General features: G+C 39.0%; 1 protein-coding gene across 3 annotated transcripts in view; it reads right to left on the bottom strand.

Moving 5' to 3' along the window:
- MLIP (muscular LMNA interacting protein) overlaps positions 1–26,195 on the bottom strand; it is a 252,167-nt gene that overhangs the window by 119,688 nt on the left and 106,284 nt on the right. For 2 of the 3 annotated variants that reach the window (XM_040473783.1, XM_040473785.1), the window contains exons 1-3: positions 24,631–24,758; positions 17,015–17,170; positions 12,706–13,098 (exon numbers count right to left, since the gene is read on the bottom strand). In XM_040473783.1, the coding sequence (XP_040329717.1) occupies positions 12,706–13,098; positions 17,015–17,170; positions 24,631–24,726 (645 nt within the window). In that variant the 5' untranslated portion in view covers positions 24,727–24,758. Of the gene's footprint in view, positions 1–12,705; positions 13,099–17,014; positions 17,171–24,630; positions 24,759–26,195 lie in introns of those variants that run through there. The other variant, XM_040473782.1, reaches the window with a different exon arrangement.

Below are 26,195 nucleotides of genomic sequence, written 5' to 3'. Positions count from 1 at the left end.
AAATAATAATAATAACAAAGGGCTTCCCGGGAAGATGGTGAAGTAGGAAGATCCTAGGCTCACTTTATCCCAGGGATACACCTAAATAACACCCACATCAGTGTCAATAACCCAGAAAAAGACCCAACGACTGGCAGAACAGACTCTCCACAGCTAATTGTAGAGAACAGGCCACACCAAAGAGAGTAGGGAAAGTAGAGACACAGTTGGGAGCCAAACTGACCCAGGGGACTGTCCTTAGGAGGGAGGGACACCATGAGTGCTGAGAGGGGAAAGGAGCAGACCCCATACCACATGCCCTGGGCACAAGGTACTTGCAGTGGGAAGAAAAATCCCCATAATATCTGGCTTTGAAAATTAGGAAGCCTAACTTCAGGAGTGCTTACAATCAGAGGGGCTTGACACCTGGAAATTTAAGACTCAGCAGGCTCAGCTCTGGGAGAACAGAAAAACAATAGGAAATTGAGTTCCATCCCTTAAAGAGACAGCACAACAAATAGCCCTGCTTAGACACAGCATAAAAGCAGCAGTTTGAAAAATGCCTTGAGTTGGGATGCCTAGATGGCTCAGTCGGTTAAGTGTCTGACTCTCAATTTTGGCTCAGGTCATGATCTCATGGTTTTGTAAGATTGAGCCCCAAGTCAGGCTCTGCACTGCCAGTACAGAGCCTGCTTGGGATTCTCTTTCCCTCTCTCTCACTGCCCTTCTCCTGCATGCTCTTTCTCAAGATAAATAAATTTTGTTTTAATTTTAAAAAAGAAAAAGAAAGATTCCTGGGGTACACAGATTTGCTTACTAATATCAGAGCATGTGCTGGAGGGGTAGGTATCTTTAGGAGACACCTCTAAAAACAAAAGAGCCTACCCCCCAGCCTACATACAGGGATATGTGCAGGAACCAGCATAGAACCAACACTATCCACCTAGCTCACTAACAGGATGCCCCACCCTCCTGCTCTTCTGCAAACTCACCTCATCCAACATGCTCTTAGAGGGAGTCCATGCAAAGCCATGTTACAAGCATAGCAGTGTGAAAGCAGCCTTGAAAGGGGCCAGCACCACCTCAAAATGCCTCCTTCCCCAGGGAGGGGGAAAAAAATCACACACAACATTCAACTCTGGCCATAACAATGGGCTGGAGGCAGATATCTTCTCTAAGTGCAGGCAATACCCATCAACAAAGCTTTGCAGAGAATAACACAGCAAAAGCACCACCACAGCACTGGCAAGTGTCTTGTCTGACTCAACTCAAGCCCAAGGCAACACCAGACCAACCCACTAACAACATAGGGGCCTAATTCTGTCCACAACAGGCAAAGAGAGCCTTTGAAAATGACTAAGCTGAAGGCTCAGCCACAATAATAGGGGAACATGCAACATATATAAAAGACACTTCTGAATTTCCAGGTTCTGGTGAACAAGGGACACTGCACGATAGGGCACTGTGGACCTCTTTTTCTCAAGGCCACTACTTTCAAGACTAGGAGACTTATAGCCAACTTTGCTAACACAGAGAAACAGACAGAGAGTTAGACAAAATGAGGAGACAGAGGAATATATCCCAAATGAAAAAAACAGGACAAAATCACAGCAAGAGAGCTAAATAAAACAGAGATAAATAATATGCTTAACAGAGAACTTAAAGTAATGGTCATAAAGACTGTCACTGAACTTGAGAAAAAAGTGGAGGATCTCATTGTGACCCTCCACAAAAAGACAGAAAATATAAACACTAACCAATAAGAGATGAAGAACTCAATAACTATAATTGAAAGTACATTAGAGGGAATAAATAGTGGACAAGAAGAAGTAAGAAGAACAGATCAGCAACCTGGAGGAAGAGTAATGGAAAGCAATCAAGCTGAACAAGAGAGAGAAAAAATAATAATAACAATAAATGAAAATAGATTAAGGGAACTCAGCGACACTATCAAGCATAATAACATTCACATTATAGGGAACCCAGAAGGAGAAGAGAAAGAAAAGAAGAAAGAAAATTAACTTGAAGAAATAACAGCTGAAAACTTCCCAGATCTGGGAGAGGAAACAGAAATTCAGATCAAGGAGATACAGACAGACCCCCAAAAAATTAACCCAAGGAGGTCTACACCAAGACACATAGTAATTAAAATGGCAAAAAGTAGTGATAAAGAGAGAATTTCAAAAGCAGTAAGAGAAAAGAAAACAGTTATGTATGAGAGAGACCCCATAAAGCTATCAGTGGATTTTTCAGCAGAAATGTTGCAGGCCAGAAAGGAGTGGCATGATATATTCCAAGTGCTGAAAGGAAATAAAACCCTACAACTAACGATATTCTATCCAGCAAAGCTATCATTCAGAATAGATAGAGAGATAGAGTTTCCCAGACAAACAAAAGTTAAAGGAATTCATTACGACTAAACCAGCCTTAGAAGAAATATAAAGGGGACTCTCTGAGTGGAAAGGAAAGATATAAGTAGGAGTAAGAAAAGCTGGAAGGATAAAAGCAGTAAAATTAAGTATATCTATAAAAAGCAGTCAAGGGATTAACAGAAAAAGGGATGTGAAGTATGACACCATATACCTAAGATGTGGGGTGGGGGTGAGGAGAGAAGTAGAAATTTAGTGCTTTTGCAATGGGTGCAAACTTAAGCCACCATCAAATTAATACAGACTCTATATGTATTAGATGTTATATATAATTCTAACGGTAACCACAAAGCAAAAACTGGTAATAGATATACAGAAAATAAAGAGAAAGGAATCCAAGCATACCACTAAAGAAAACCAGCAAACCATGAGAGCAGAGAGCAAGGGAAGAAAGAAACAGAGAAGAATTACGAAAACAACCATAAAACAAGTAACAAATGGCAATAGTATGAACCTAACGATAATTATTTTGTATGTAAATGGAATAAACACTCCAATCAAAAGACACAGGGTAATGGAATGGATAAAAAAACAAAACTAATAAGATACCTAGGAATAAACTTAACCAAGGAGGTGAAAAACCTGTACTCTGAAAACTGCAAAACAGTGATAAAAGAAACAGATGACCCAAAGAAATGGAAAGATCTTCCACGCTCATGGGTCAGAAGAACAAATATTGTTAAATGTCTATGCTACCCAAAACAATCTACAGATTTAATGCAATCCCTATCAAAATACCAATAGCATGTTTTACAAAACTAGAGCAAATAATCTTAAAATTTGTATTGAACCACAAAAGACCCTGAATAGCCAAAGCAATATTGAAAAAGAACAAAACTAGAAGTATCACAATCTCAGATATCAAGATATACTACAAAGTAGTAGTACTCAAAACAGTATGGCACTGGCACAAAAATAAACACATGAATCTAAAAGAACAGGATAGAGAGCCCAGAAATAAACTCAATTATATGACCAGCTAATCTTCAACAAAGGAGGCAAGAATGTGAAATGGGAAAAAGACAGTCTCTTCAACAAATCGTGTTTGTAAAACAGGACAGCTACATGCAAAAGAATGAAACTGGACACTTTCTCACACCTACACAAAAATTAACTCAAAATGGATTAATGACCCAAAACCATGAAAATTCTAGAAGAGAGCACAGGTAGTCATTACTCTGGCATTGGCCATAGCAACATTTTTCTAGAGGTATCTCCTGAGGCAAGGGAAATAAAAGCAAAAATGAACTATTGGGACTACATAAAAATAAAAACCTTCTGCAAAGGAAAGGAAAGGAAATAATCAACAAAACTAACTTACAGCCTATGGAATGTGAGAAGATAATTGAAAATGATATATCTGATAGGGGGTTATGATCCAGAAAAAATATATAAAGAACTTATACAACTCAACACCAAAAAAAAGCCAATTAAAAATGGGCAGAAGACATACACAGATATTTCTCCAACACATCCAGACTTATGAAAAAATGCTCCACATCACTCATCATCATGGAAATTCAAATCAAAACCACCATAACATATCACCTCATACCTGTCAGAATGGCTAAAATCAAAAACACAAGAAAAAAGAAGTGTTGCTGAGGACTGGAAAAAAAGAAACTCTCGTGCACTGTTGGTAGGAATGCAAACTGGTACAGTCACTGTGGAAAACAGTATAAAAGTCTCTCAAAAACTTAAAAATAAAACCAGCATATGATCCAGTAATTCTACTGCTGGTTATTTACCCAGAGAATATGAGAACACTAAATGCAAAAGATAAATGCACGCCTATGTTTATTGCAGCATTATTTATAGTAGCCAAATTATAGAAGCAGCCCAAATGTCCACTGATAGATACATGAATGGATAGAGAAGTGGTACACACACACACACACACACACACACACACGAATATTACTCAGCCACAAAAAAGAATGAAATCTTGCCATTTGCAACAACATGGATGGATCTAGAGGGTATAATGCTAAGTGAAATAAGTGATTTCACTCATACGTGGAATTTAAGAAACAAAACAAACCAACAACAAAAAAGAGATAATAAAAAAGAAAAAACAGACTCTGAACTACAGAGAACAAATTTCCCCCAGAGGGGAGAAAGTAGGGCTGGGGAGACTGGGGGATGGGTGAAATAGGTGAAATAGATTAAGAGTATACTTATCATATGAGCTCTGAATAATGTATAGAATTGTAGAATCACTGTACTGCTCGCCCAAAACTAATATAACACTGCACATTAATTATACTGGAATGTAAAAAAAAAAAAAAATGGAGAAAAAAAGAAATAAAAAATAACACAGCCCTTTTGATTGGCAGGGCCACTGCACTTGACCTAGGAACTTGTCCCTTATGCAGGTATCAGCTGAGAGTGGAACTGAATTCCCTGAACCTGTGCAGAGGAAGGCATCTTTCTCTCACATATGAGCTAGAAGGCACTTTAGACTGTCATCATAAAGTTAAGGTCTTACAGTCTCAACTGGGCCCTGTGCTTGTCAGTATTTTGTTGTTGTTGTTTTCTTTTGTTTTGTCCTCAGCTTCCCATCCTGCCCTGAACAGGTCTTCCAAAAGTTAACACTCTCCATAAACCCTGTTCTCACCACTCCTCTTGTTGTACTCAATAGATGACCTAGATTCACTTTCTCCAAGGAAAACTGAGATTAACAGGAAAATCTATTGTTTTCTACATCTATTCTTATTCTTTCTCCTTCCTTCTAAGGGAAAATGTTGACTTTTCAATTGTTTAAAAGGTAAATTTTCCCTGTGTACTCTGAATCACAGCAGCTCTTGCCTTCTTTGGAATCTTATTTCATCAGTTATGCCCCTTGTGCTACGTAGCCATCCTTTTTCCTTTTTATTAGCTGTCTCATTTGTCTCATAAATATAAAGCAGAATGCTTCCAAACTTTAAAAACATAGTAATAAATATTATGCGGTAGATTATAAAAATGCCCCAGATTCTCTACTCTTTTCATAAAAAAGGCAAAGTCCTCCTTTCCCACCCGCCTCCATCTCAACTGGCCTTAAGACTTGTTTTGGCCAGTGGGACATTAGCAAATGTGACACAAGAAGCAATGGCTTGAAAGACCCAAATGCCTTGGAGCTTACTGGCTTGCTGAGGACAGAACATCACCATGACGTGAATGCGCCCAGGCTGGTCTACCGGAGGATACAAAACCACATCTCAGCTAACCATCTACCAGCTGACGGAGCAGCCAATTGCAGACAAGTGAACCACAGCAAAGATTAGCTGACCCCATCACAGATACGCAGAACCACCCACCTGAACACAGCCAAACTTCTGACCTGTAGATATTTGAGCCAAATAAATGTTAGCTGTTTGAAAACACTACATTTTGCTTGGTTTGTTATGCAGCAAATGCTAACTGATAAAAACATGTGCACACACGTGCACCAAGAGTTTTGTGGATCCTGTGGATCCCTTCATTTCAGACCCATGTTGTTTTCTTCTGACACCTGTACCATACAATCACTGTATTGATTTCCTTACTTCACCCAACACACCTTAAAGAGACTTCCTAACGAGCTCCACCCTTTTATTATCCCCGCCTCTTTTCAAAGGAGCAGAATCCATGACTTGCTTCTAATAGAATGTGGCAAAGGTGAAGGCATTTTTCAGATGTAATTAAAGTCCCTGGTCAGCTGGCTTTAAGTTAACCAACAGATTATCCTGTGTAAGCATGACCTCATTAAGTGAGCTCTTTAATTTTTTGTTTATTAATTTATTTTGAGAGAGACAGAGGCAGGGTAAGTGGGAGAGGGGCAGAAGCAGAGGGGGAGACAGAGAAGCCCAAGCAGGCTCCGCACTGTCAGCATGAAGTCCAATGGTGGGACTCGAACTCGGGAAACCATAAGATCACGACCTGTGTTGAAACCAAGAGTCAGACGCTTCACAGATGCGCCCCAAATGAGCTCTTTAAAAGAGGGTCAAAAGTTTAGAGATTACAGTGTCAGAGATTTGCTTTCTCACTGTCAGCTTTAAGAAGCAAGCTGCCATGAGTTCTGCAGCCTCTAGGAAAAGAATTCTGCCAATAACAAGAGGGAGTTGAGGAACAGATCCTTCCCTTGCAGGGCCTCCACATGAGAGGGCAGCCTGATCCCTTAACTTCAAACTCAGGAGGCCCTGAGCAAGGAACCGGTTCAGCTGTGCACAGACTTCTGACTACGGAAACCTTAAGACAATAAATAGGTATTTTATTAAAGCCAAGAAATTTACGGTCATCTGTTATGCAGCAATAGAAAACTAACACACTTCCCAGTGACCTCTAAAGAGTTTTTATCCCCTACTCTTCCACAGGAACTGTTATCACCAATGTCTACAGTGATTTTTTTTTTCTATGCCCAGGAGGCACTAGGGCAAAACAAATGCCTTATCGTTTCTGATTTCTCTATACAATCTGACCTCCTATCTCTCTCTCCTTTTTAAAGCTGTTTTATCTATGGCTTTTATTTCATCACTGTCTCCTACTTTATCTCCTGTATTCTGATGAGTCCTTTTCAGAGTCCTTGTCTTCTTCTACCCGCTTCTTATAAGTTGGCACTTCCCTGGTTGTTCGCACTATCTGAAATGTCCAGGCCCTAGGTATCTGCCAAGAAAACTTGTATTCATCATTCACATTGGGCTTCTACAGTGTGAACCTTCCTGATGGTGTGGGCTGATCTAGGCATCCTCCCCCTGAATCTCCCCTTGTTCCTAGAACGTGTTCTTTTTCATTGTCATTGTTTTCAGGTGCATCTTTTTCAAATCCCCTGAAGGCAGGTCCTGTCTTTTACAATTAATTCCCTTACTCTCCTGTACCTGGCATATTACCTTCATGCAGGAATGAAGAAACAAAGTGTCTAATGGATATAAGAACAGAATGACAGACTGCTAGGACCTAGAGTCTCATCACCTTTCTTTGAAGAAAGCCTCATCAGTGACTGTCCCTCCTTGTTCTTTTTTTATTATTTTTTTAATGTTTGTTTAATTTTGAGAGAGAATGAGAGAGAGACAGCGTGTGAGCAGGTGAGGGGTAGAGAGAGAGGGAGACACAGAATCCAAAGCAGGGTCCAGCCTCCAAGCTATCAGCACAGAACCCAATGGGGGTTCAAACTCATGAACTGTGAGATCATGACCTGAACCAAAGTCAGGAGCTTAACCGACTGAGCCACCCATGCTGCTCTGCTCTAGACTCTGATTAGTGAAGATGAGCAGAGGAAGGGGAGAACAGGGACTCTGACATCCGGTTCAGTCTTTATTTCGCCAACAAGGAAAAAAATTAAATTCTGACATCAACAAGTCAGGAGACACTCCTGTTAATAGGAGCCATCAACTTTCTGCCGGAATCGTCAAAGCAACTTGATTTTCCATTAATGTACTTTCTCTGCCCCTTAGGCTAATGGCACAATTGATCTCATCCAGAGGAAACAACCTGCTACCACTGGGGGATCTCAAGGGTTCTGCCAGCACAGAGCAGATTAAAGCCTGGGGGCATAAGGAAAGCTTCTATGTCTAATGCCCTAGCCAAATAATTTGTTGTAATCTCTTTGCCATGGATCCATAAAATCTAGGTACTTAATAAATATGCATGCCAGTGTCCTAATTTCCCACACTTTTATGTAAGAACAACCTTTATTTAACCCCAGCCAGTTTTTTGACCTCATTTTCCATGTCTTCTCCTTTGTTCTTAAGCCCAAGCTACAGTTGAACCAATATAAAACCTCTGCCTCCTTACAAGTTCCTTACCCTGAACCCCCAAACACGCTGCCATCTCAAATTCTTTATTTTTTATTTCTTTTGAGAGAGACAGAGAGAGAGTGCAAGTGAGAGAGGGGCAGAGAGAGAGGGGGACAGAGGATCAGAAGCAGGCTCTGTACTGACAGCAGAGAGCCTGACATGGGGCTTGAACTCATGAACCTGCCTGCTAGATCATGACCTGAGCAGAAGTCGAATACTTAACTGACTGCATCATCCAGGGGCCCCTCTCAAACTTCTTAAATATAGTAAATCACCTGTGGAGAACATACCATGAGCCAGGCACTGTTCTAGGCACATTACATACATTATTTCATTTAATCTTCACAAGGGAGGTTGATATCATTACCCTATTCTATGAATGAGGAAACTAAGGTTTAAGATTCCAAGTAACTGTCCAGAGGAGCATGGCCAGTATGATGCCTCTGTCGTTCCTGCCTTCCCATACCATCTCTCCAGTACATGGTCTCCTTTCCTTACCATCTATCCCTATCTTAGCTGCATTTCTGTCCCTATCACCCCCCTCATACTGCTCTCCTTAAGGTCACCAAATGACCTTCTGATTCCCAGATTTAATAGGCTTTGAGGATCCTATGTTATCTGACCTTGTTTTGTATTTTATTTTTCCTCATGCATTATTTATAATATTTTATTTTTTTAATTGATTTGATGTTGTTTATAGGCTATTCTTTTTGTTCAACATCCCTCCAGCTTTCATTGCATGAAACCCCCTTCTGCAACTTCCTTTGTCCCCTCAGTCCCTGTCATTGGCTTCTAGTCTTTCATAGACCCTTCACATTTTGCTATTTCCTGGTTTGTATCTTGTTTGTTTTAGAGAGAGAGAAAGCACAAGTGTGAAAAAGGGGCAGAGAGAAAGAGAGAGAGAGAGAGAGAGAGAGAGAGAGAGAGAGAGAGAAAGAGAGAGAGAATATGAAGCAGGCTCCAGGCTCAGAGCAAAGCCCAATGCAGGCCTCAATCCCACAATCCCAGGATCATGACCTGAGCTGAAATCAAGAGTCGGGAGCTCAACTGACTGAAGACCCAGGCGCCCCTTTTCTGGTTTGTATCTTATGTCTTTTTGTTCTACATTCTTTCCATGAGTAAATACCTCCACCCTCATCAATTTATATAGCAAAATCTCCAGTCCCGCATTCCTCTTCTGTTTTCCAGATTAATACTTCCAGCTCCTTCCTAGGGAATCATGCTGTGCCACCAAGGTATCACAAACTCTGCATCAGATGTCTTATCTCTTGCTATCCCTTCCCAAGACCTATTACTTTTCCCTTAACTAATGATATCAACATTCATCCAATTTTCCTGGTTATAAATTTCATTCATCCTTGATTTTTCCCATATATGTCAATGAAAACTGCTTACCCTGTAAGTTCTTTTTTTAATTCCCGCTGTTTGCCTCAGCTACAGGCTTTATCATATGTCTTTCAGCCAAACCACTCTGTTTGTTATGTGTATATTCACTTCTCTGTTAACTCTTAATACTATCCCTAGGTAAGACGATTCTTAGACTTTTATATCATCATTTAAGATGTCAACACTCAAAAATATTACTCTTTCTTTCTGAATTTTATTTGAGAGGATTTTAATTCAATTGCTTATTTTATACAGCATTTTTACTTTTGACCTACACTTTAAAGTTTTTAATTGTCTAGTGATTTTTTTAACATAATGTGCTTTTATATAAACATGCCACTTCCGTGAAAGTATTTGGGATATAAATATATTCAACCCAATATTTATATTGACTATATTCATGATAATATAATAATCACTATAGGGAACAACATGTTTAATAAAAATGGATTTAACATGGACTTTTACCTCTAAAGACTTTACAATCTGCTAGGGGAGATAAGGTATGCACCTAAATAGTTATAATACATGCTGAAATAGGATAATTGTTATAAAAGATGTACCAAAAGAAAAAAAGACAAAAAGAAATAGCTATCAAAATCATATTGAGGGAGAGTTTATTCTGACTCAGAGAACCAAAGCTGGCTTCATTAAGGGGTCAATATCTGTGCAAGGACTCCAAAGCTGTGAATACTTAAAAATGTATTCCTTTTACACACCTTACTGAACCTCACCTATGTGAAAGACACTGTAGTAAGTGCTGGAAACACAGAAATAAATGAGATAGAGCTTGACTTAAGTTGTTCTCTGCCTACTGAGGAAGAAAAAATGATGTGTCATTACAACACAGTGAAAAGGAGTTATAATAGAGATTTTCTAAAAAGGCTAAAAATATATATGGAAAGTGGAAGAGGTGCTCCTTCTGCTGAGCTTAGTGTTAAGTAGCCCAGGCCAAAATGGAGATGGGTCAGGGGAAGAAATAAGCTTTACAAAGAGGAATCAGGGGCTCAGGGATGGAAAGCTATGAAGTGTGTACTTTTGTGATAGTTCAGAAGAACTGAGGAAGAGAAGTACAAGATATGAACAGAAAATGACATCTAAGCTAGTTTATTGAAAAGTTAAAAGCCAAACCAGGAACTGAAGGCATTTTTTAGGATAGCTTAATAAATTGTTGCTAATAGTGCTAATTTGTAGACAGTTCTATACATGGATTCGTTTTTACCAGTTAATTCACTTAAATGACTACTTTTCTGATTGAAAAATTGACGTTGTTGGCATGAAGTAATCCAATCAGGATATTCTTTAGAGTTGTTGTTCCTACTACTGACTACATTAAAATTCTGAATGCCTTCTTTGGTGCCTGGATCATTGTAAATGATGTAAACATTTGTGGGTAACAGTTACCTTATTTCATCTTATTTTTATTTTATGATGTTCTATTCATCACTCAAATGGATTATTATAGGAAATGGAAACAGGAACAATGGTTATTCCCAAACTTTTCAAGGTCTACTATTCCTCCATTAGTGGTAACCATAATTTTCAGCCACTACTAGTGAATTAGGTTGAATTTGCCTTTTCATTAGGAGCTTTGATAACATGAACTATAACCTACTGCAAAATAATATATTTTGGAAAAAAGATCCCAAGATATGTATCCAGTCTCTAGTTTGACTTATATATATTTGATCACATAAAAACAAGTTAAATGACCAACTCAGGGGGAAAAAACCTAACAACTGGGGGAAGGAGTGAATCAAAAATCCAAAAATTGCTTCATTAAGAATATTTTCTTTGTTTTCTTCTATTTTTTATCATCATGCCTTTATGTTCTTCTTCACAGGGGCCAGATAAAATTACCCTCCCCTGACTATGAGAGCCCCCATGTCTACAACTTGGTGATTCCATCATCTTTCCTGAGGCAAGAAAGAAATGTTTAAGCCTAACACTGCTTACTGAGAATATGTTTAGTTATATAATTAGAACATTTCCAATCATTGAGAATAAATTTTGAGAGGAAATAAATGTTTTAGTCCAGTAGACCAAGATGGGGATACCCTAGTGAGAGTCTTCTACCATGAAAGAGTAGCCTAAGGATACTGGATACTTAAAAGTGACATAAATTAAGCATCAGGAAGTCAGTGAAAGCTGCAGAAATGAAGATAGGGTGACACCCAAATAAGATGCCTACTCTACAATTATGCATAGGTCCTATCAGCCCCAAAGGGCCAACTCACCAATAAAAATGTTCTCCCAACTACTTTGAGATGCTTGCAAGTGCCTTGTCTAACAGATCCTAAATAGGACATCATGATACTGACTCCTGCTTTACAAAAGAGAACTTTGCATCCACTATCCACTCCCAAAGCCAGCCTTTGCATTCCTGACATTCTACCTAGGCCTTATCAAAACCATTTTATAATTTCATTATAACAATTAGCCAGCCAATGGCAAATCCTTCATATTTTTCCCTTCAAAATCCCTCTCTATCCACCTCCTTTCTTTCCTGCCCATCACAGAAATGGATCTTAAATAGGTTCTCCATCTTAAAGGAACTCTTCAATTTTGCTGCTAAGTCTTGGGGTGGAATCTTCTCCCCATTTCGCTGAGGCAAGCCCTGCACTGGTGGGTTCCAGGACTACAACAGATTCTCTCCATAAGACACACAAGTGAGATTTCTTTTTTCTTACACACTCTTGCTTCCTAGCCTGTCCTTTTACTACTCTTTCAGCAGTTTAAAAGTAATGTGTCTACATCTGATATTCAATTGATGTCTTCCCACAGGATCTTTCTCCTATCTGAAGTATGCTTTTGGATGCAGCCAGCTAACCCAGCACTGTCTCCTAAGAAAGTCCCAATATCAACCTCTTCCAAGAATTATTCAAAAGTAAGAGATAACATTCCCCCAGATCCACTCCAGCTGAATATTTTACATTTTCTCTTCAGCCAACTTGCAGTACAATTATATAATCTTTTTTGTCTTATGAATTAATTATCTATATTTACTCTGATGATTTATGATCTTGGGATTTTGGTTTTTTAGTATCTTTTCTCTTTGAGAGTTTTATTTGCTTCAAACAGGAAGGCCTTTGCAGACAGCCTAGGATAAAGAGTATGTCAACATTTTCTTTTATTCTATGACAAGAAGAAAAACCTACCTGCCCATGCTTTTGCGGAGGGGCAATCCCATGAGACATTTCAGGATGTGATGGGGCCTGGAGGTCTGTCCCCCGTGTCTTGGGACGTACCACATCAGAGGCCAGAGTGGAGGAAATTGCTAGAGACTTGGGCCGAGAAGCTGTGGTGCCCATCCCTCCAGGGGGGCCTTGTTCACCTTTTCCACTGGTAGATTCATCTTCCCCTTCCGAGTCCACAACAAAGACATATTCAGCTTTAAAGAGGTCACTTTGCTGCATTCCTTGAAGTTCGTTTGCTTTGAGTCCCCTTCCTTGTGAAATATTTTCACTGACCTCTGAAGGATAAATCAATGTTCCTTGGTCTCTCTCCCGTTGGCTCCCAGCATTCAAGGTCAAGTACTCATTGGAATCAGACTGTAATTAATGTAGAGACATAAAAGCATTGACATTGGTTTGACACTGGCTTCTGTTTTGCCTGTACTCTTAAAAGTTTAACCTGCTTATGATTTCCAAAGACTAGAATTTTTAGGAATATATTTAAAAATCAGGTTGACTTAGGAAAGACTGGATTGAAATTAATGGCTTACTTTTTTTCAAAAAAAATTTTAATGTTTATTTTTATTTTTGAGAGAGAGAGACAGAGACAGAGCACAAACTCAGAAGGGGCCAAGAGGTAGACACAGAATCTGAAGGAGATTCCAGGCTCTGAGTTGTCAGCACAGAGCCCAGTGCAGGGCTTGAGCCACAAACCATGAGATCATGACCCAAGCTGAAGTCGGACACTTAATCAACTGAGCCACCCAGGCACCCCTGAAGTTAATGGCTCACTTTTACTAGCCTGGTTGTCTGCCCTAGTCCAAGCCCAAACAACTTCAAGCTCAGAATCAATATCAAGTAAACCTGCTTTAAAATAAATCATGGTATAATTTCTTAAAAAGAAATAGAGATAGCAATGTTTCCCATGAAGGCATTCATGAAACAAATGGGCGTTGGTCAAGTGTTTAGTTAATGGTCAGGCAAAACCTGTATAAGTCAGAGAGAAAAGAAACCTCACTGAAAGTTCCTAAAATAGTACAAATGTCTCTGAAAGTCTGAGAGGAAAAATAAAACTAGAACAAAATGTGTAGGTATTCAAACAAAACAATCTAAACTAATTGGGAGGAACTCAAGAATCAGACACCAGGAAAAAAAGTATTTTTAGTACAAAGTATTTTTCACCACTATTTTCTTTTGTAATTCTAATCTTTTCCCATCCAATTTTTTATGAGTACAGAGAGGGTTTACAAGACCAAAGTACGATAGCTTTATCAAACTATCAAGCATCTTTTTCTAAAATGATAACTGTACTGTACATTAAGATTGTATTTAAAAGACCCAACGTTTATTTTCTTGGCTTTGATAACCATGCTGTGGTTACTATCCTTTTCTCTGCAACATTTCTTTAGGTCTAAAATTACTGCAGAATAAAAAATAATAAAGAAGACACTAAATAAACTAAAATAAATGAAATTTCAACTGTGGTAGTAAACTTAACATGTGCTATTATATACATATATATCATATGTGTAAAAATAGAAGTCAAACTACTGATTATATATAACTAAAAAGGTGATTTTATATACCCACTGTACATTTCTTAGCTGATGATGATTTAGTCAAGATAAACGTAAATTGCTTCTGATTAGGGTTTCTCTGACAATGGTCATTTCACATATTAAATTATAATGCTATACAATAATAAAAACCCAAATTAGAAAGAAGTTTAAATTAAATATAAAAGGATTCAGGAGCGCCTGGGCGGCTCAGACAGTTAAGCATCTGACTCTTGATTGTCAGCTCAGGTCATGATCTCAAGGTTTGTGGGATCGAGCCCCAAGGTGGGCTCCATGCTAACAGTGCAGAGCCTGCTTGAGATTCTCTCTCCCTCTCTCTCTGCTCCTCCCCTGCTCGTTCTCTCTCTTTATCACAATAAATAAACTTTTAAGAAAATTAAGGATTCAGAGACAGATTGCTTATTATAAAAAGTAACAATAACTAAAAAGATGGCAAAAATTGAACTAGTCTTCGAAAACCTTATTAGTGATCTAAAATAATTCCCTTCCCCATAGTCCATCATTCTCTATTCCTTTAGTTTGATGTACTTTTGTACAGCTTTATCATTATCTGAGATTTCATTATATTCTTTTCACTTTGTTTATTGTATGCCTTCCCAATAATGAGTTACAGGAGTTGACTTTATTAATTCAGAATCCACTGCACCAAACACATAATGCATTCAGTAAACAGTGGTTGAATATATAAATTATCAAGGGGTTATTTAGCCTGCCCTATTATAATATTGAACTATTTAAAAAATAGGAAGAAAAATCTTGAATATTCTAAAGATATAGTTGTGTGCATTTCAGTGCAATCAGCAAATAAATATCAATGTCTCAGGAAGCTCTGGAAGTTTGCAACCAAGATTAATATATATGTCCACAGTCATCTCATATGCTCATAGCACCTATAACAAAGGATACCATAATTATGTGTGTGTGTGTGTATACATATTTGAGAACTCTTAGAGAGAAATTTCCTGGACATTCCAACTGTTGTGTGTAGGATCTCTCTGAAATAATGTGGCCTTAATAGTCTTTGAAATAAGGCAGTAGCATTGAAAAATCTCAGGATCACAGATATATTATAGCTTTCCAGATAAGATGTTTTCATACACCCAAGGTGAATCAGATTATTTTGCCCCTTTTTAGTGAATCAAGAACACCACGAAATCCCCCAGTCACATTTTATTCATAATAAGACAGTATTAAAATACATTTTTTTAAGTAGGTTCCACACCCATCATGGAGCCCAACACAGGGCTTGAAATCAGGACCCTGAGATCAAGACCTGAGGTGAGATCAAGAGTTGAACACTTAACCAACTGAGCCACCCAGGCACCCCTTAAATATATTTTTTAAAGAGAAAGGGTTTTTTAGCCAAACTGTCATTGCGCTAACACAAGTCATTATCAGGGTTTTTTGTCTGTTTTAATTTTATTTCCAGTTTTGGTCTCATTTTGGATAAGCATAATCAGTGTATAAATACAATTTTATAACCTATGTTGTTGCTTACTATTATAAAGTTAATACTTTCCATGGAATTATATAATCACTATAATTATAACCTTGTAAAAGTAATTTATTACAATATTCTTAATTTTATTTTTCTGATTATTAGCTATTAGACTATTTTTATTTTTCCCTAATTGTTTTCCTAAATGACATTTTTCTGCCTTTGTACTATTTCCTTAAAATATATTTCTTTTTTTTTATGTTTATTTATTTAATTTTTGAGAGAGAGAGAGAGAGGAAGAGAGAGAATCCCAACCAGGCTTTGCACTGTCAGCTCAGAACCCAATGAAGGGATCAAGCTCATGAACTGTGAGATCATGACCTGAGCCGAAACCAAGAGCCAGATGCTCAACCAATTGAGCCACCCAGGCTAACTACAGGTCAGGCTAACTACCAGCTAACTAGCCAGGCCACCGGCTAACTACGTTTCTAAGAGTTATTGAAAATTATGACAGTTTTGTTTTTTTTTTTTAATTTTTTTTTCAATGTTTATTTATTTTTGGGACAGAGAGAGACAGAGCATGAACGGGGGAGGGGCAGAGAGAGAGGGAGACACAGAATCGGAAACAGGCTCCAGGCTCTGAGCCATCAGCCCAGAGCCCGACGCGGGGCTCGAACTCACAGACCGCGAGATTGTGACCTGGCTGAAGTCGGACACTTAACCGACTGCGCCACCCAGGCGCCCCAAATTATGACAGTTTTAAAACTATGGATAAGGGCTTTCCACCAAAATTGCATAAATTCATAGAGCTAGCTGCAAAGCATGAGCATGCCAATACCTTCACAACTGTCCCAGTACTGTATATGACACTTTTTAAATTTTGCTAATTTATTGCATGTAAAAAATAATGTCTCACCGTTTTATTTTGTATTTTCTATCAAGATCAATTCAAACTTCCCAGGAAATTTTGTTTTTATTATTTTAAGACATATTTGGGAGAAGGGAAAATGCCATGAGGCAGAATGTGTCATGTGAATAGCAAAGAACAGGGTGTCAACTCATGAGTTGAGAATAGTGTATTAGAGAGAAGCAGGGGTATGATAATGTTTCAGTTTCTATTACACACTTATATTTTTAGTCAACCTTACATTTCACAGACATCTCACTTTATGCAAAGGAAATAAACATTCATACAAATTTCCAAGTCATTATTATGGACAATTGAATGTTTAATATAAAGTTGCTTAATATAAAAAAAAAAGAATAAAAGTAATCCTACCCTATTTACAGCTTCTGGATTCTTATCACTTGGTTCCTCAGGAATTTTAACAAGGAATTTAGAGGTGTCAGCCAACTTAGAGTGGGTTGGTAGTCTTCTGACAGTGGGGACAAATGTGAAGATCAGAGGTTTGGCTTCAGAATCACCAGAAGAGACCTATGAGACATGTAATAAATTAGACCTTCAGTCTTGCCAAAGGTTTATCTTGACTTTATTTTCTATACCCCATGATATTTATCTCAGTTATTTTGATAAATTGCCTATTATCCTGTGGTCATGTGTATGGTTGCAAAAAAAAAAAAACAGCTAAAAAACAGTCACAGTGGATCAGATTCCCCCCCCCTTTTTTTATGATTCCATTTATCAGAGAAAGCAGTACAACCCCAGAAAGATCCTGTTGTAGGGGGATGGCAACAAAACAGTAGATTGGCTAGGTGGTCTTTGGAATATTATAGGGCACTTCTACCTCCGTAGGATCATCACAAACACAGCATCTAGTCTGTTTCAAAATTGACTTTTATTCATTTAACCCTGGGTTAGCAGTTTCAATTTGACTCATAATCACAACCATGCAAGAAACTTCCAACATGTATCACTAATGAGAATACTAAAAACTGGATTTAAAATTGAAAGAATGCTTTTTTAGCGATTAGAACACCAATGTCTCTCCTTGAGGACACACTTTCTCTTTCATTCATGCTTTAATAATTCAAGAATGATTGTGTTTATTTTTTTAATTTATTTAAATTTTAGTTAACATACAGTACTATATTGGTTTTAGAAGTAGTTTTCAGGGATTCATCATTTACAGACAACACCCAGTGCTCATCACAAATGCCCTCCTTAGTACCCAACACCCATCTAGCCCATCTCCCCACCACTTCCCCTCCATCAACCCTCAGTTGTTTCTTAATATACACATATGAGTGAAATTATATGGTATTTGTCTTTCTCTGATTGACTTATTTTGCTTAGCATAATACATTCTAGCTCTATCCATGTCATTGCAAATGGCAAGATTTCATTCTTTTAGATGGCTGAGTAATATTCCCGTGTGTGTGTGTGTGTGTGTGTGTGTGTGTGTGTGACATTTTCTTTATCAATTCATCAGTCAATGGACATTTGGGCTTTCTCCATAATTTGGCTATTGTTGATAATGCTGCTGTAACATTAGGGTGCATGTATCCTTTCAAAACTGTATTTTTGTATCCTTTGGGTAAATATCTAATAGTGCAATTGCTGGATTGTAGGGTAGTTCTGTCTTTAGTTTTCTGAGGAACCTCTATATTGTTCCCCAGAGTGGCTGCACCAGAATGATTGTGTTTACTATTTTTTGTGTGGCAGGAACTCAAGGAGCTAGGGATGCCATAATGAATAGGAAATAGTCAGTAGACCACACACAAGAAGAAAAAAGGGGATGCACAAACCACTAAGGGAAAAGTGTTGAGCAGTGCCTGCCTACCCAATCTAGGAAGCTCTGTAAAAGGCAACACCTGAAATTTGGTCCCAGGGAAGAGGAAGATAAGGATATCCCAGGCTAAGAAAACCAGATGATTGAAATCATGGAAGGGCAGCAGCAGTGGGGGGTACATATCAAACTTGGATTCTGTCTGATTGACAACAGAGAACAATTACAGCACCGTAGATTGGGAAATGAAGTAGTCACATTAGAATTTTAGATAGATAACTCTGGGTTTTTGTTCCACATTTTATTTATTTTTGAGAGAGCGCAAGCAGTGGAGGGGCAGAGGATCTGAAGGGGACTCTGTGCTGACAGCAGAGAGCCCAATGGGGGGCTTGAACTCATAAACTGCAAGATCATGACCCAAGCCGAAGTCAGACGCACAGCCACCTAGGTGCCCCCGGTAACTCTGGTTTTAAAAGACATGTGACTAGTGACAAGCACAGAAAACCAAGAGCAATAGATTGAGGACTAAATGAAAGGGAAAAAGAGAAGATGCAGCTGTAAATTTCTCTTTCTAGAAATCTGGATAAAGGGTAAAGAGGGAGGTTGAGAGGAGTTAGTGAGGGAAGGAGAGTCAAAGAGGTGCCTCTGCTGGCATGTAATAGGGTGGACCTGAACATGTCTGTAGACTTGGGAAAGGAGCCAGAAGAGAAGGAAAGCAAAACAAGGTCCTGGAGGAAGCAGGCAAAATATGTTAAGAGAACGGGAGAAGGAACATGGCCTCCTTTGAGTCCAGAGAAAATGAATGAAGATACAGAAAATCTCACGAATGTGGTGCAGTGGTGGAAGCAGAAAGGTGGCATAATCAACACTGATGGTAAAATCAACCCCATCTAATCAGAGTAACACTGCCCCTCGGCTACCTCCATGCCTCTGTCACAAGAAATATGATACACCCCGGCAGGACCCTCACTTTCCTCTCCCTTTAAACTGTGCCCACTTTCTGTGCCTTGGACCTCTCAGGCTTCATTGTGGCCTTCCCTTTAACCCCATCCATGTCAGCCCCTATGAGGAACCCAGGCTGGAGTCATCCCGCAATTCCTGTGTGCTATGCACACCCCCTCATTCTTTTCCCATCTGTGCCCCATCCCAATTCATGAAGTATTTCTACCATACACATTCTGAAATTCGGTCAGCCATCATACAATCTCCCATGTCCTTAAGCTCTTCTCCATCCTCACTCTAATCAAACCACTGCTTCCTCTGAAGGGCTCTGTCTCTAAGAAGCTTGTTCAATGGTTGCTATTTTCCCTCACACTGGACCTGGAAGTACAAGAGTGTCCTCCTCACTCCCCTTTACTACTTCCAGACCATTCTTCTTTCCTCCTACCTAGAAACTTCCAGATGTGAATCTCATGTCAAGAGTCTATACCACTCATGACCTCTCATCTTCACTGTCATCTGCCCACACCCAAATTAAGCAAGCTCTTCTTTCTTTGAAGATTTAGTTCGTGGCTCAATTCCACTCCCTTTAACACTCTGCTTTGCTTAATACCCGGTATCACAGCCCATGGGTAATTTTCCTCATATTGTGTTGACCTGGCCTCTGCTCCTTCTTGCCCCTCAATCCCTAGCCTCAACCAATAGCCACCAGCCCTCTGTAATGTCACATTTTCCATTCTCTGATCTCCACTTCTTTTCTTTCCACACCTCCCTCTCATACTCCAGCTGTAACATTTCTCAGACCCCACCAGAAGGAAAATCTACTGATCCCTCCAACATTATGTTTTCCCATACTTCTTTTTTATTTTAGCCAGCCTCAGTGACTGTGTTTACCCCATGCATACTCCTCAAGTGCCCTGCCCTCTCTCACATCATCCCTCCCATTTGGACAAATCACAGTCCTCACTAAATCTAACCTGCTACCTAATCTACCCCTTCACCACAAAGGTATGTAATTGGAAGAAATCACACAACTGTGCTTACCAGTTTCACTTCAAATTTATGACTCTGAGCCTCAAGCAGGCCCTTCAATGTTGCTCTATAAACATATTATAGTTCTATAGTCCATTCACTCTCCCACTTGCCTAGAAAACTCACATCCTCTCCTTTTTTCACACCCTCAATATCTTCTTCCATGGTCTTACTCTGACCCGATGACTTGGTTTCTTATTTCACTGAGATAACTAGAGCAGTCAAACAAGAATTTCCAAGGTCCCCATCACTACATCTACTCACCCACCCACATCCTTGTCTTTCGAGTGGCCTTCAGTCCTGCCAGTATGATCCCACTAAAATCAACCCTCACTTGAGTATTATGCCTTCTACTTACTTTCAATTTTTCAACAAGGTCTTATTAAATGTCTACTAAATGCTAAGACATCACTCTAGGTGTTGGCGATGTAATGGTGAGCACACTAATAGAGTTTACATTCTGTGGAGAAAGAAGTAAACAAAATAAATATGTAAAATATATATTACTTTCAATAGGCAGAAGCTATGAAGACTGGCTATAAGGCTATGGCAGTAACCCATGGGAGAGAAAATGGTAGGTTGAACTTGGGTTGTTGCAGTAATCACAATAAGAAATGTTAAGAGTCTGACTATATTTTAGTTTTTTTTAATTTTTTGTAATGTTTTATTTATTTTTGAGAGAGAGAGCGTGAGTGGGGCAGGCACAGAGAGAGAGAGTGACAGAAGATCTGAAGTGGGATCCGTGCTATCAGCAACAAGTCCACGTGGGGCTCAAACTCAGGAACTGTGAGATCATGACCTAAGCCAAAGTCAGACATTCAACTGACTGAGCCTCCCAGGTACCTTGGTTCTGGCTAGATTTCAAAGAAAAACTTAGAATTATCTTAAAAATTAGATGTGAGATATAAAAGATAGATAAGAATCAAGACATGTACAAAATTTTTGACGTGAATAATCACAAGAAATGAAATTTTATTCACTAAAATGGGGAAAACAACAGGTGAAGCTAGTCTGAGAATAAAGATCAAATGTAATATGCCAAATACAGATCCAAGTGGAATTGTAGGTATGGAAGTCAAGTTTAGAGGAAAGTCTGTGCTAAAGATAAAATTATTAGGATTGTTAACTTGTACATGGTATTTAAAACCACAATACCAGAAGAGATCACCAAGGTAGTAAGCACAAATATGAAAAGAAGAGGTCCAAGGTTGAAGCCTTCAGAGTTGGAACACTAAGTTATCAAGCAGCTAAGGAAGAACTAGAAAAATTGACATGGGATTTTAAGGAAAACAGAAAAGACTAGAACGTCATTGACAGCAATAGGAAAGATGCCTGACTATAAACAAAAGGAGAGACAGAATATGCCAAGGACCCGTAGTAGTGAAGCAATTTGCTTGGACATTTGATATCTTCTCCAGGGATGTGTCAAACTACCCCTCACAGGAACAGAAAAAAACAATGGTAGCACTTACAGAGCTGGTGTTCAGAAGCAGTTTTGGCAAAAGGATGTTGTGAGCATGAGGAAATTGAGGGCTCTAGTGAGAGTAGAGCAAGCGAACACCATGGAGTGAAGTTTGGAGAGGTACAGAAGAGGAACCCTCAGATTCAGGGGACCAGTGGTCTCTGACGCTCAGAGACCAGATTTGATAACATGGTGAGTGTTGGGGAGAATGACTTGGGGTTAGAGTACGGTATGTGAGAGTTTAAGATTTAGATGTATGGTAATTCTGGACGATTATGTGGTCTAAGGCTTTGACCTTGAGACTGAGTATCTCAGAAGGAAAAAAAAAAACAGAAAAGGCACTGAGATTGGGAAGCTCAAGTAACTGTGAGACAAGAAGGTTGACAAAGTCATTCTGGTGAAAATGAAAGCCACCATGGATGACAAGACTGGACTGGACAGAGAGACTGAGAGCATGATGGCACTCAGTGAGCCTGGGGTCAGGAGGTACCTGGATCAGGCTATCTGACACACTAGATTATTAATAGGTATTTTCTTTGTGAGTATGTAATCAAATAAAGAGAAGTGGATATCCTTACAGGAGATTTCACCCACATTATATGTCTAATGAACTAACTGTAGGCCAGTTTATTATAGGGTACAGCTTTCTGATAACTAAAAATACTAAAACAGCCATGCCTTCTAGAAACAATTCCTTAGGGAATATAAAACACACAGACAAACCTTTCTGAACCATCTCTCACTCTTTAACCTTCTTTTATGCCTTTAAAGATAGTTGTCATTATTCCTTCATTGCAGTCATGTCAAAATTGCCAGGTTGCAACTAATCATCCGAAAATAATAAATCAACGCTCTCCTCTGTAGTGAGGAACATTAGATCCCTTGTGAGATTTGGGAAGCCCATTAGTCTTATCAGCAACAACAATATGACACACTTACTAGATAGATTATTTTCTAGGAAGGCTTCTTTACATGACTAATCTCATAAATATCAAGATAGATAGCGGTTTTAGCAACAAAATCATTAGAGGTAGTTCAGATAATTCATCGCAGAATTTCATGTGGGTAGGAAATAAAGACAGTGCTTTAGGAGTCAAAAAAGAAGTGAAACTATGAACTTATCCCCAGGTTCTATAGGCCCATCATCTCCCCACATGATGACTACAAGTCTGTCTTATGTTCTATCCCTATGAAATTTAAATACCAACGTATGAAAGGGTTCAGTATTAAGTGCCCCATGAGTATGAATACATACAACCATTACTAACAGTAAGTGATGTTGCCTTCTAAAACACACAATGACGAAAATTCATTTCTCCAGCCTTGTACAATTTGTACAATGCAATCCCACTTAAATCTCCAAAATACAAATAGATCTCTACTGTTGATACCCCATAAATTATAGACTTTTCAAAGGGTGATAGCTATAATTTTAGTGAATAAAATGGAAACAAAGTATGAGTGAACACTAACGTTTCAGTGTATAAGGTGTGCTTTTAATACAATGCCCTCAAATGAATTTCTAAGCATAACCACACATTGACAATGAAAGCAACAGCAAAATAAAATTATTCCTTTCTATTTTATTGTCATATTTTCCTACAGACACAGCCATATCCTACATAAAATGTCTTTCCCGGTATAGGAGAACAACTTTTTTTTTTTAATTTTAGTTGAACCAATACATGATGTTATTCAAGAATAACATAAAAGGGAAAATCTAATAGGGCTTAAGATGTATTCATCTTCCAAGGTTACTGTTGGAGAAAAAGATCAGGGATAAATTCCCATCTGCACACATATCCTCAGAAGCACAACCACAAAAAGGGCAATGGTTCAGTATCTGCTTTTAAGCTGGGAGTACAGTGTTAGCATGGGGCTCTTTTCATCGCTATTACCTAGCATCCTCTTATCTAACCGATGATGTACAATTTTTTTTTTTTTTGTACAGAATCTAGGTTGGAAAAGGATGTGAAATTATACTATGTAACATTTAGATGTAGAGCCACGTGTTAGTTGATAGACTGCTGAATCCCCGGTTCAGAAAAGAAGAAAAAAATGTTTTTTTTCTGTTTCCTGCACACGGTGGCCAAGTTCCAGGGGAGCCCAGAAATGAATCGCTATGGTGATGAAAAATCATTTTCCACACAAAGCAGAAACAGATGCACGTTAATACCACTGCACTTGTTAAATGCCAGTTAACACTTTCAGTTGCCAATGCCATTTAAAAACGCATCTTAGTTCTTGTTCTTGGGAAACTACTTTAATAATAGAATTAGACCCAGACGGATTAAACTCTCGCCCTAAAAATGGTTTCAAGCACTCGACATCTCTTGAGACTGTCCCCTTCTCCCCGGACAGGCGAATAGGAACTTAGGAAATTGTGTTTTCCCACACCATGCAGGTTAAGTGCTCCGTTGCTCAGTTTCAGGCTGCAATGCCTTCCTGTCTACTATTTCCCTAAAAGTTCTCTTCCTTCCCATGTCAACACCCACACTCACAGATGTCCACCAGCCTCCTGTTGAGCAGAGGCATCCCTGGGTGTCAGCTTCAACACTATCCCGAGGGCAGTCCTGAGCATTTTTTTGGTTGGCCAGTGAGCAGTTCGCTTTTATCTGCTGGCCCCTTCCACGAACTGTAGATAACATTTCATTTTGACATACAGTCAAATTTATCTATACCCAGGCAACTCTCCCTCAAGCCCTCTTGCAGCAAACAACGAAGTGCACAGCCTTTAAAAGTTCCTGAAAACATTAAGGAAAGACTTCCTTTTACCTGGGGTGTGGTCTGAATGCTCCCTGCTAAGACGCACGAGTTCATTTGGAAGTAATGGTTCTCGCAGTCCCTCGGAAGCCCCTGTTCTGGAAGCATTGATTCATCACACAAGGGAGTGAGCAAACCGATGACTGAGGTGTGGGAAGGGAGCCTCTCACTAAAACAACACACACTCACACAGGGAAAAAAAAAATTCTAAAAAGAGGTAAAGTGGAATCCTCCCTGAATTGAAGAATCCTGTCAGCTCCCAAGAGTAGATTTATGTTTAGACAATTTTTAGATTTGGCACTTCATGAGAGGTCATACCGACTGCTGAAATGGAGCCAGTAGAAATTAAAAAAAAAAAAAAAATGCCACCTATATGTGTTTGCCCTCTTTTCTTGTCACGCAAGTATTCCAATTACATATTCTGCAAAAAGAAGAGAGAAGCCAGAATGTGCCGCGACGAGAAGCTGGTTGAAGGGCCCAAGCATCTGCCAATCTCGGGAACCAGGTGGTCACATGCACTGAGAACATTCAGAGACACAAATACATGCAAACACTGTGTCTAAATAAAGAACGACACAACACACAGTGATCATTTCAAAAAAATCAATAATATGATCGGCTGTGGGCATGTAAATGCAAGCAGCGGGAGCATCTGTAGTGACTGAAGTTCTGCTATTAATCAAATTAGCTCTAGAATAAAGCTTGGAATCAAATATGTGTGGGGAAAAATTCCATTCCAAGGTTCCTGGAAGATGCTGAGTGTCCTGACTGCAGACAAAACTTCACACACGAAACTGATTGGAGTCTTCAGATTTCAGTAGTTCTATATTTTTTATGTATTGATTTTTCTCCAAATCTGTTTGGACTTGGCAATGAAAGCACAAACTTACGTTTGTGCTTTGGCAATGAAAGGTGGTGTGGCGCAAGGGCTGATTATAGACCAAAGGCTATGGAAAGCAATGAAGATTTTATTTTCGAGATCTGGATTATATCTCTTAATTTTCAACCTTATCAAAAGTCTGAAGGGGCACATGGTCTCATAGTTTGTGAGTTTGAACCATGCATCAGGCTCTGCTCTGAGAGCTTGGAGCCTGCTTTAGATCCTCTGTCTCCCTCTTTCTCTGCCCTTCCCCCACTTGATTGTGGGCTCTTTCCCTCAAAAACAAACATTCAAAAAAGTTCTAAAAAACACAAAACAAACAAAAAAGCCTGAATTTTTGGAAACATTACAAGTAAGGTAATTGCCAAAAGTGATTCTACTAGCACACTGGCAAAAATTCTTCCAAATAACATAGAACTTTTTGACCTAGAAAGTTATCTAAATTTCCAAATAGAAGTGCTGTTATGTCACAAAACAAATTTATGTGTTCCTCTATGCCAAGTATAATTATGGATACTCAAAAGAAAACATAACACTCTCCTGCCCTCAAAGAGCTTACAGTCCAATTAAGAATATAAAACAGATATATAAATAATAGAAATACAAACCAAAAAAGAACAGAAAAGGAGAGAGGAGAAGAGAAGGGAAGGGAAGGGAAGGGAAGGGAAGAGAAGGGAAGGGAAGGGAAGGGAAGGGA

Source organism: Herpailurus yagouaroundi, unplaced genomic scaffold (genome assembly GCF_014898765.1).
Source record: "Herpailurus yagouaroundi ecotype Mexico unplaced genomic scaffold, PumYag 139, whole genome shotgun sequence".
Lineage (NCBI taxonomy): Eukaryota > Metazoa > Chordata > Mammalia > Carnivora > Felidae > Herpailurus > Herpailurus yagouaroundi.
This window is presented reverse-complemented; position numbering and strand designations above follow the sequence as displayed.